General features: G+C 39.6%; 1 protein-coding gene across 1 annotated transcript; it reads right to left on the bottom strand.

Annotated features, from left to right (window-relative positions):
* Positions 1 to 280: 280 nt before the first annotated feature.
* On the bottom strand, positions 281 to 12,076 carry si:ch211-67f24.7 (uncharacterized). The gene is made up of 16 exons (XM_055169349.2): positions 11,772 to 12,076; positions 11,415 to 11,479; positions 10,849 to 10,893; positions 10,368 to 10,532; positions 10,116 to 10,201; positions 9,879 to 10,015; positions 9,756 to 9,803; positions 9,569 to 9,683; positions 8,934 to 9,072; positions 8,750 to 8,845; positions 8,576 to 8,647; positions 5,836 to 5,981; positions 5,521 to 5,709; positions 3,966 to 4,635; positions 3,695 to 3,783; positions 281 to 432 (listed from the first exon to the last, which is right to left on the bottom strand). The coding sequence occupies exons 3-16, from the start codon at positions 10,888 to 10,890 to the stop codon at positions 345 to 347; spliced, it is 2,082 nt and encodes a 693-aa protein (XP_055025324.2). The 5' UTR covers positions 10,891 to 10,893; positions 11,415 to 11,479; positions 11,772 to 12,076; the 3' UTR covers positions 281 to 344.
* Positions 12,077 to 12,170: the final 94 nt, after the last annotated feature.

Below are 12,170 nucleotides of genomic sequence, written 5' to 3'. Positions count from 1 at the left end.
GTCTAAGATGGCGGCGCCACCGGAAGGTAGCTACTTTACCCTATAAAGTTTTAAATATGGATACCTCCACAACAGCACCGCGCGGACCACCCTCAGAAGACCCCTATCCATCACCCTGGAGCCGTTTGGATTCATTTTGTGAAGGATGGATGTACATTTTTTGGACTTGGGGGTCGTGGACCCCGTGACTTCGCATTTGATTGGCTGAAGGATCTAAAACATTTTCCAAAACAACTGAAAATTTGTTTGTCTGAAAAACAATGGACACATGCATCCCAGACAGCCTGGGGGCGAGCAAATCCTGGGTTCAACATCATTTTTGGCTATCCTTGTAGGGTTGGGTGTCAGACTGTACTGCAGGGTCCTTCGCTGTCTTCACTCTCACGCCACACTGCTTCAGCTCTCTGGACACCAGCACCTCTGTATGAAGTCCTAAACATTTAAGAATGAGTTAAGAAAGGTGCTATATAAATGAAGCATGATTTATTTATTTGAAATGGGCATTATTGTTCAGAAATGTGTTTAGATGCCAATGTGCACATGAATGTTATATATGTATGCTTGCAATACCTGAATGCTCATTACAGTTGGCCAAAATGTGTATTACAATATGATTTCTTAATCACTTATTTTTTTTATTTTACCAATTAGAAGTAATATAACTTACTTGTAACACTTTACATGGGTTGAATTTGGTAATATTAGTTAAAGGTGTAATGTGGGAGTTTTAGGAGGATCTCTTGACAGAAATGCAATATATTATACATAACTATATTATCAGTGCTGTATAAAGGCCTTACATAATGAACTGTATTGTTTTTATTACCTTAGAATGAGACGTTTTTATCTACATACACTGCGGATCTCCTTACGTGGAAGTCGCCGTCATGTTTCTACGTTGTCTCAGAGCATTGATATATACACTAGATGTCGCCTTGACGTTCTAAGCATGTGTCAAAACCGCCGCCATCTTGGAACAGGGGTCTTGTCATAGGAAGTAGCTAGGTAACGCTGCTATCTCCGCCTGTACTTTTGTGCTGCGTATGGATGTTAGGCCTACTAGCACTATGCATTATATTTAGAAAAAGTCGATTTTCTTAATATCAAAACTTTAAATTTTCTCTGGACTCTAAATACATGTCTGAACGTTGGAACGAACAAAAAAAAAACTAGAAAATCGCATTCATGACGATTTATGGTGATTTTATTTCCATTACACTTTTGCCTAGATTGACGCTAATGCATTAAAGAGGAGGGGCTCCCCTGTTTCAAGATGGCGGCTTTATTTGAAGCATTCGTTCGAATGCCGTAGCCAAGGCGACATCTAGTGTATATATCTATGGTCTCAGATGGTGATGTTTGTCCTGTGGCAGCTACCGTAGCTTCACTATGCGTTTTGAAATTGAGGGGTGAGCTGGGCATAGATATGTATAAAGACTAGATGTGTTACGGTGGAGTCTTTAACACCATCACCTGGTGGCCATCTTACCACAGGCAGCTCGCTCAACTTCAGCATTGTGTTTAAGTGATGCATGTACTTTTAAATGACCCTAACTTGGTCAGTTTTCTACTAATTTTCAAACGGTTTGGTTTCTTACAAAAGTTATTAAAGGATTAGTCCATTTTCTTAAAAGAAAAATCCAGATAATTTACTCACCACCATGTCATCCAAAATGTTGATGTCTTTCTTTGTTCAGTCAAGAAGAAATTATGTTTTTTGAAGAAAACATTGCAGAATTTTTCTAATTTTAATGGACTTTAATAGAACCCAACATTTAATACTTAACTCAACACTTAACAGTTTTTTTCAACGGAGTTTCAAAGGACTATAAACAATCCTAAACGATGCATAAGGGTCTTATCTAGTGAAACGATTGTCATTTTTGACAATAAAAAAAACAAATATACACTTTTAAAGCACAAGTTCTCGTCGTGTAGATCCGGTCGTGATGCGCCAGCTGACCCCACTACGTCACCGCAATACGTCATGACGTTAAGAGGTCACAGAGGACGAACGCGAAACTCCGCCCCAGTGCTTACAAGCGTCTTGAAAGAGGACCGTTCCTACGTTGTTGTTTGTCAACTGATACTAATTAATGTCTTTGTGGCAGTTTATTGTTTAAAATGGTCCGCAAATGTGCGTTTTATATATGTAACACGTGACCTCCCTACGTCACTACGCATTTACGTTAGGTCGCGCTGGATTGGACCTTGGCGAAAAGTTGTGGTTTAAAAGTATATATTTTTTATTTTTCTTGTCAAAAATGACAATCGTTTCGCTAGGTGGGACACTTGTGCCGCGTTTGGGGTTGTTTGTGGTCCTTTGAAGCTCCGTTGAAAAAAGCTGTTGAGTGTTGAGTTAAGTATTAAATGTTGGGTTCTATTAAAGTCCATTAAAATTAGAAAAATTCTGCAATGTTTTCTTCAAAAAACATAATTTCTTCTGGACTGAACAAAGAAAGACATCAACATTTTGGATGACATGGTGGTGAGTAAATTATCTGGATTTTTCTTTTAAGAAAATGGAATATTCCTTTAACGTGGCTATAATTATGGATGCTTAAACGTGTTTTTTTAGTATAATTATGCAGTGTCATAGGTACATCTTTGATGTTTATAACAAACCAAATCGTTTAAAAATCTGTAAAAAATTAAGCAAGTTATGGTCATTTAAAAGTACCTGCATCATTAAAACTCAATGCTATGAGTGAGCGAACTGCCTGTGGTAAGATGGCCGCCAAATGCGGACGTTCCACTCAACTGGCCAGCAGCGCAGGCGATACATCTAGCCTTTATACATATCTATGGAGCTGTGGACTGAGACGTTGCTTGCAATTTGCAATCTCACGCTAGATGCCGCTAAAAACCCACACTCGACCTTTAAAGGGATAGTTCACCCAAAAATGAAAATTCTGTCATCATTTACTCACCCTCAAGTTGTTACAGATCTGTATACATTTCTTTGTTCTGCTGAACACAAAGGCAGATATTCTGAGGAATGTTTGTTGCCAAACCATTTTTGAGCACCATTCACTTCCATAGTATTTTTCTGTCCTACTATGGAAGTCAATGGTGCTCCTTTTTCCTGCTTCTTTATAAATATCTTCCTTTGTGTTCAGCAAAACAAAGAAATGTATACAGGTTTGTAACAACTTAAGGGTCAGTTAATGATACCAGAATTAGCATTTTTGTGTGAACTATCCCTTTAATGCATTAGCTAACATAGACTAACATTGAACAACACTGTGTTACTTACTTCATGTAAATTAGTTAATGGTATTGGTATGAACTAACATTAGCAAATATTAATAAATGTTGAAAAACTATGTTGTTCGTGTTAGCTAATGCATTTACTAATGTTAACAAATACAACCTTATTGTAAAGTGTTACCAGCCGGTTAATTGGATAAATTCATGTTTCAAGTTTTATTAGTCACATACACAACCACGCACAGTACGACATGCAGTAAAATGCTTGGTGCAAACTCACTCCACAGATTAGGAAGAAAATGTCAAGAAAATAAAATCTAATCTAGAATGAAAGATGAATTCTTCCTATAGAATTAATTCTTTATAATAATGCCATTTCTGAAACAGTTAAAAGAAAAGTGGATCATTCAGGTATTTATGTCATCCAGAAATTCTGCATACTGTAGAAACTTATCCACTCTCCAGCTGTCTCTATACCACTTACCGTGCTTGGTCAGTCTCTTGCTGCTGACTAATGATCTGATTGGTTGCACTAAACGTCACAGAGTTCTCCTTTGCAGGCATTACATCCCCCTGAAAAAGAAAGAGGTGGTCTGTTGGTAATAATTGTTTTAGGGAATATGACTCTTCATCTCAACTTTCTTTTTCTGAGGGCTAAATCACAAAAGCGTATGTTCCTTGATTTTTAGTACATACCATGTAGTGTGTACTAAAAGGCCTGTACTTGCATTTGACTGTAATGTTGCATTTCATACCTGTGAATATGTTGGGCCCCATATCGGCCGGAAGTCGATAGTCGATGGGTGGGAACTGATGGGTGTTCTGTGTATTTTTGGGTTGCGCGTTTTCCCCTGTAGACCAGTTCGCACCTCGGATGGAATAGGAACCCGTCTGGGTATCTGCCACGGCATGCATAAGCTTCCCCCCGCCTGCACAGCTCCAGAGTTATGAGTGTAGGATGGTTTGAGGAGAACTGGAATCTCGCTGTCTTCATCATCGCCTTCCTCATCATCACACGCCTCTGCCCCTCTCAGCCGTCTGAGAGTGTCATCGGGGCTGCAGGTCGTCACGGAAGAGAAGTCAAAGACGGACGCATCTGCCAAGTCGCAGTCTGTGTCCCCATCATCGTGGTGATGAGGAGGTGGGTCAGATGTGTATACGCGTCCATCGAGCCCTGGAGACCCACACACACGTACAGCAAGACCAGCGGAGGTGTTTGGACTTCTGACAGGAGTGGTGAGTTTTCCCTCTTCACCAGCAGACTGTTCAGGATTTAAAAACCGGCCGGTCTCTAAGGGATGATGAGGAAAAGGTGGAAAAGGTACACAGACAGGACCTGTATGGCTCTGCTGTGTGCTGCCATCCCACATGTACTGTGCAGTCCAGCCACTAGAGGGCGGTTCACACATATACTCCCGGGCATTTCTGAGGAGACAGTTGCCATTTTATAATTACCAAATGGTTTGCAAAAGTGATTTGCCTTTACACTTTTCCATAAATGGTGATATTTCCTAATATTTCTTGATTTTTTTATGTCTCTGGGAACCCTGTTACAAATGTGCCAAAGATTGCTATACAAGTACCATGTCTGCATCTTAAAGGGATAGTTCACCCAAAAATGAAACTTATGTCATTAATGACTCACCCTCATGTCGTTCCAAACTCATAAGACCTCCGTTCATCTTCAGAACACAGTTTAAGATGTTTTATATTTAGTTGTGAAGCGCATGCTTGAGACTAAAGTCACGTGACTGCAGTGACGCGGCTGACGTGTTATCTGCTGCGCCCCAGCTGCTTTTTTTGTGCGCCCGAGCTTCATTTACAGTCTGAGGGAGACGCATGCTGTAAGTTTGAAAAAAAAACTTTACAAACATGTCTAAGGATAACACATCACCCGCGTCACTGCAGTCACGTGACTTTAGTCTTGTGCAAGCGCTTCACAACAGACGCGGAAGAGAAGACAATGCTGAATAAAGTCGTAATTTTTCTTATTTTTGGACCAAAATGTATTTATGCTTCAACACATTCTAACTGATGGACTACTTTGATGATGTTTTATTACCTTTCTGGACATGAACAGTATACCATACATAGATTTTCAATGGAGGGCCAAAAAGCTCTAAATCTTAAACATCTTAAACTGTGTTCTGAAAATGAACGGAGGTCTTACAAGTTTGGAACGACATGAGGGTGAGTCATTAATGACATTATTTTCATTTTTGGGTAAACTATCCCTTTAACAAATTGTTTTACAGACCAGCATTGTGTTTCTAGGAAAGAGAGAAATGCAGTTTATCACAACCTGATTACCTTAAGATGCCACTGGGCCGAGGTAGCGTCCGTGAAAGGCCAACAAGACAGAACTTTCTCTTGTGTAAAGTGCTGTCTGTGCTTGGGCCCGCTGTGTCATTGGCTGTATCTGCACTGGCATTGGCACGGTACTTGGTAAAGGCGGAAGGGCCACAGTCGGGGCTCTCTGCACAGCACCTGCTTCTCAAACTGCAGACATACCAAAATTAGCATCAGCCACCTGCCACCTGGTTTCATCCAGTTAGACAGAAGACCAATTTATGAAATTCAGGAGAATTGTGACAGACAAGGAGGCAAAATAAGCTAATGACTGACACTTGTTCAGGCCCCACCCCCTCTTCACATAGCTCCGCCTTTTCTAAGGTCATGCGACAGCTTGTGCAGAGATTCAACAACACCCGCTCACTCTCCTGTAGTGAACACCAGTCTGCATGGCCAGCACCAGAACTGTGTAACAGAGCCTGATGAAAATAGGAAGTACAGCAAAACAGATGAAGACTGTAGTGCGGCTTTTTTAGCAGCAATGAAAAGTAAATCAGGTACTAAGAGGTATAAAATATACAGTGGTTTCAAAAGTAAAATGTTTCTAATTCAATACATCTTTATTACAAAATATTGAGCATAACAATTCGAAATAAGCATTAATTGATTTTGGAAACTATTTCTTGCTTTTCTTTATTGACAACATGCGCTTCAGCTGGCATGGATTTTACAGAATAAATTGTTTTTACAAAAAAGACCTGAGGGCGCTCGATGCAAAGTTCGTCACAACATGTATGTAGCCTGTCATCTGTGTGGTTCGTAATTTCAAAATATGTGTTCGGCGTGTTGAGTGAACTTATGTGCATCACGTGTCTTGTCAAAATAAGTGCCTGTTGCAGACGCGTTTAAAGGGTTTATGATAAAAGAGACGCTCGCGTTTGCCAGATACTCGCATAATCTCATGCGTAATCAGAGTTTACTGTTAAGGGAGTGTCTTGCGTGTATTTTGTGAACGTCAGCATCTCTTTTATCATAAACGGTTTTGACGCGTGTGCAGCAGGCACTTATTTTCACAAAACACATGATGCACATGGTTCACATGATGCAACAAACACATATTTTGAAAACACGAGCAATACACATGACACTCCGAACACATATTTTGAATTTGCGCCCCTCGGATGAGCAGTCACGAGCCGCCACTGCTGCAAAGATATTGGATATAACAAGATTAAGCATTCCTATTACTATGAATAGGAGACAATGCAAGGCTCAGTTTGGCCACTCTGCCAACTGAAGTCCCGCCTTTTAGTTAAAAGAACCAATCATCAACCTGTACCTATGCGCAGTAGCTGAAACCATAGATATGTATACATAGATGCGTCATTCCACCGCTCCATATATGTAGACACGTCCGCCATTTTGGAACGGTCCAGTTGCAGACGTCACTCACAGTTTTTCAGAATACCACGCCATTCTCTCTGGTTTATAAACTGGCATGTATTTATATTCCCAAAAAATGGGCTAACCTTTCGCAGGTGTGAATGTGTTGTTTTGTATATGTATTAACTTAATATTACAGGTTTTTAAACTATAGACGTGTATAGACACACAGCTTACACTGGCCAATCAAATCTAGATCAATGACCCAAGCCCAAATACCAACACTTTATTTTAAATGTTTTTACTTTAATATCGACAGCCGAGAACCAAAACCCTGGCTTTAACATATCATGTAAAGAAGACATATCATGAAAGACTTTTTTAATGTTAAAGGAATAGTCTACTCATTTTCAATATTAAAATATGTTATTACCTTAACTAAGAATTGTTGATACATCCCTCTATCATCTGTGTGCGTGCACGTAAGCGCTGGAGCGCGCTGCGATGCTTCGATAGCATTTAGCTTAGCCCCATTCATTCAATGGTACCAATCAGAGATAAAGTTAGAAGTGACCAAACACATCAACGTTTTTCCTATTTAAGACGAGTAGTTATACGAGCAAGTTTGGTGGTACAAAATAAAACGTAGCGCTTTTCTAAGCGAATTTAAAAGAGGAACTATATTTTATGGCGTAATAGCACTTATGGGAGTACTTCTACTCGGCGCAGTAACACACTCCCTCTCCCATTATGAGAGTGAGAAGGGGAGCGGACTTTTCAGGCGAGTCGAAGTACTCCCAAAAGTGCTATTACGCCATAAAATATAGTTCCTCTTTTAAATCCGCTTAGAAAAGCGCTACGTTTTATTTTGTACCACCAAACTTGCTCGTATAACTACTCGTCTTAAATAGGAAAAACGTTGATGTGTTTGTTCACTTCTAACTTTATCTCTAAATGGTGCCTTTGAGTGAATGGGGCTAGGCTAGATGCTATCGAAGCGTCGCAGCGCGCTCCAGCGCTTACGTGCACGCACACAGATGATAGAGGGATGTATCAACAATTCTTAGTTAAGGTAATAACATATTTTAATATTGAAAATGAGTAGACTACTCCTTTAACTGCTATAATTGGGTCCCCAGTAACTTCATTTTGGTAAACCATTCTCTGCAAGCATGGATAAAAATACGTCATTGAAATCTGTCTCCCCTTGTGATGTCAGAAGGGGATAATACCGCCCCTTAATCTGCACTATCCAACCACGGCACTGCCATTAAGTGCAGGGATCAGCTCATTTGCATTTTAAAGGACACACCAATAAACAGCAAATTTTTTGCTCACACCAACAAAGTGGCAATTTTAACATGCTATAATAAATTATCTATATGATCATTTGAGCTAGAACTTCACATACGTACTCTGGGGACACCAAAGATTTATTGGACATCTTAAAAAAGTCCCCTTTAAGCAACATTAAAGGAATCTGCGTCACCAGTTTTAAAGTGATTCCTGCAGACTTGGCAAAACTGGATAATGTACCGCCTTGGACTGTTCCAATATTGCGGATGACTTGCATATTGCTGCCCACAGAAACTCTACGAATGATGAACCTATCCATATAACTGTCCGGAAGGGTTGCAAACATGGCCGCCTAGTGGCACGACTTCCCTAAAGGGACTTTGTTGTAACTCACCTGTATGATGTTCAGGTACGTGTGAATGCGTGAAACAGGCGCAAACAGCAGTGAAAGCAATCTGAAGTTCTCCTGTTAGAAATCAAGTTAAAATCACATTAAACAACTATAACATGAATGATCATAATATAGCAAACCAAACATCTCAGTGTGTGTAAAAGGAAAATGCCTTGCCTGTGAGTTTTTGTTCTGTAAAGTTGGGGTGAACTCTGCTGTTAGGATGGTGGCCAAACCAGACACGTATCCAATATATGCATCAGAGAAAGATTTCTGTGGAGAAATGTGTATAATGTATATATAAAAGAATTTCACTGCACATAGACACTTATTTTAAGCACCCTATAATCTATAGGATTACATTATGTTGGCCGGTGAGGTTGAGAAAAGCTTCCCCAGCTGCACAGCTCCTCTCATCTGTGGTTAGACGCTCCTCCAGTGTGTTGCGGAACAGCAGGTGGCGCTGCAGCATCTGATCAACATGCTTTACAAACTCCTCACTGTTACAGGGCCGTACAAAACATAAATATGTATAATAAAGCCTAAATGTCTTGCCCGCGCTGCTTGCCAATTGAGTGGAACGTCTGCATTTGGCGTCCATCTTACAACAGGGCGCTCGTAGCATTGTGTTTAAATGGTACATGTACTATTTTTAAACGGTTTGGTTTGTTATAAACGTCAAAGATGTACCTATGACACTGCATACTTATAAGAAGAATTAAAAAAAATCATGAAACATGTTAAAGCATCCAGAATTATAGCCACATTACTAACGTTTGTAAGTAAGTTATGGTTATTTAAAAGTACCTGCCCCATTAAAACTCAATGCTACGAGTAAGCAAGCTGCCTGTGGTAAGATGGCCGCCAGGTGATGACGTTAGAGACTCCGCTGTAACACATTTAGCCTTTATTATACATATCTATGCTACAAAAGAGCTTACAGTGTATGATACTGCAAAATGTCACTAAATTTCCATAATGATTTTAGTTTCTTACTGTTTCTCAGTTGCGCTGGCTGGTGCTGATTTGTATTTGTCATAAAGCTGATTCAAACTGGATACATATTCCCTTTCAGATCGCAAAAGAATCTCCACCACACTCCGCCTCTTGCCTGACAACAAAACTTAAAGAGATGAGTATCCACACATGTGAGCAGCTCAAAAACTTGGAAAAGGATTTGTACCCCTGCGTAAGCTGCTCTGCGTCACGTGGCAGGAAAAGGAATCTGGGCCTGAAAAAGTGAATAAAAATGTGTGACCGCATTTTTAAAGAAATTTCGATTTTTCTTTCGTTTAGCAAACCTCACCTGTACTGTGTCTGGTCATTTGCCAAACTTGCAAGCCTTGCAGGTAACAATTTATAAGGAGAGATCCATCCACAGATGAAGAGGGAGGAGCGAGTGCTGCAGCGTCACACTGTCCACTATTGTTTTCAACCCCATTACTACATTCACAGACACACACAACACAATTTCATTTGTTTCAAAACAGACTATAAATATAATGCATTCTCTGGGCAAATTTGAGTAGGTCTGTGTATCTACCTCTCTCTTTCTGGATTCTCCGGTGGTCTTCTTTCCTGCGCCCCACAGAGCTGACGAAACTGACATCGTACCTCCTCCAGCTCATCCTAATCAGATATTTAGGCCACACTTAGAAAGAAATTAACGTCTAGTATGTAAAAACATTCTCCAACAAAATTGCTAGGTTTCAAATCATAAATATATACTTTGTGCAACTTGGATTGGTCATTCGTATCTATGCAATGACACTTGTGATGTGTGCACAGATCTGACCTTGAGGGACAGCACCAAACTTTCAAGGTGAAGAGCACGCTTGTTGCAGCCATGCCTTGTGTCCTCCAGCTGGCTCTGCAGCTCAGTGTCTCCCTGCTGAATCTGATTGAGCTCCAGCAGCGCACGAGAAAACCCCGCACGCAACTCACACACCATCCCATGAACCTACAGTCACAATAAATTCAAGTGCGGTCAAGCTGTAGGAGCTCTTCAGCAAAAATTAAGTAATATTGGTCTTTGTTGGTCTCTAATGGTATGTATTGGTTCTATGTATTGATTCTAATGGAATATGGCCCAAAAGACACAGGTTTTAATGGTAAAAGCTAATGGTTCCTATTGGTATTTTATTGGAAACCATTTGAATTTTCTGTAATGGTTTTATTGTTTTTTTCAGCAGGGATGGACAACATAATTCAATGTTTTTTAAAGTCTTTCCCAAACCTGCAGTGTTGTTAATGAGAATTCGAGTTGTGTTTGTTACCTTAGAGATCTCTCTCCCCAGGTCTCCCTCATGGGCTTTCATTCTCTATGTCAGGAAACAAAAACATCATTTAACTGCACACATAGTCTCAAAGGTTTGCAAACACTTGTCGTATGTGTTGAACAGGTGATGGTGAAGGTTTAGGTTTGCTGATGTATTACATTACAAAAGTAAAAATCTAAACAATGTGTCATGAGGAAACCTTTAGCTTTTAGGGGTGATGATGCTCACATAACAGCCATGGCCACAAGTAGCTCAGCTCCAAACACATTTTATATGATTACTTTCAGTTGGTTTTGTAATTTATTTAAAATGTGTGTCCATATGTGCATTGTATGTAAGAGTATTTGCCCACTTTGTGAACAGCAGATGTCACTACAATGATAGTAAAACCTCTCACATGAACAATTTACTACAGTTAACTAACTGTACAGAGAAAATTTATTTAAATTTTTTTTTAAAGAATGGTTTAATGGCATATTTAGCCTTGGGGTTAGAGGTAAAATATACTATTCTTTGCTCATATACAAAACAATGCAAGTAAATGGTTTGTTCGTGTGTTTTACCTAGAGATGGTCTCCCTGTCAGCGTATCCCAGGTGTGAGAAAAGATACCTGCCTAGAGCTACACCCTGCAGCAGTAGACAATATATATAAAAATATATTATTTTATTACAATATTTCTTAATCGTCTTGTTTCCTGAAATAATGTATAATGTAAAATTGACGATTTATAATGAATAACAATAAAATAAATTACCCAGAATTTGGCAGCCTGAAAACGTATTGATACGACATACAGTAACAGCAGCTCGCAAAATGCAGTACTCATCAAGTCTTTATTATAAAAATAACCGAATTAATTTGAAACATGTTCAAATAAAGAAATCAATAAAGATGTCAAGAGCGCGCGCGTTTACTTACCAGAAAGCAAATGGCAAATTTCAAGATTTCTTTTTCAGTTTAAATGTTACTCCATTTGTCTGAGATGGTCCTGAGTTCATGTTTTTGGTTCAGTGTTTCACCCTATGCGCGTGTGTTGCGGTGTGTGATCTAAACGGCGGGCGGAGACCGCGGTAAAACGGAACACTCGACGGAGCGCGCCGTCCGGTCTCTCGTGGACGCATTCATGAACTCATGCACAGTCAGCAAAAGAGCGATTTTTTTAATGATCAGTTCAGCTCCATTTCATCTGCACTCCCATATCACACTACGATGAACGTGCTTTAAGATTAATTTCATTTAAATATATATAACACAGATAGTCTAATAAGCATAGCACTATGGATTAATAGAATAATTTATTTAAACATTTAAATGTAA

Source organism: Misgurnus anguillicaudatus, chromosome 11, assembly GCF_027580225.2.
Source record: "Misgurnus anguillicaudatus chromosome 11, ASM2758022v2, whole genome shotgun sequence".
Lineage (NCBI taxonomy): Eukaryota > Metazoa > Chordata > Actinopteri > Cypriniformes > Cobitidae > Misgurnus > Misgurnus anguillicaudatus.
The sequence above is the reverse complement of the archived record's forward strand: the minus strand, read 5'-3'. Positions and strand labels throughout refer to the sequence as shown.

Coding starts and splice junctions, on each gene's coding strand:
- si:ch211-67f24.7 (XM_055169349.2), bottom strand. CDS start 10,890: ATGAAAGCCCATGAGGGAGACCTGGGGAGAGAGATCTCTAAG. Junction 10,533..10,848: donor TGGGGAGAGAGATCTCTAAG/GTAACAAACACA, acceptor TTGTGACTGTAG/GTTCATGGGATGGTGTGTGA. Junction 8,846..8,933: donor ACCTCACCGGCCAACATAAT/GTAATCCTATAG, acceptor ATTTCTCCACAG/AAATCTTTCTCTGATGCATA.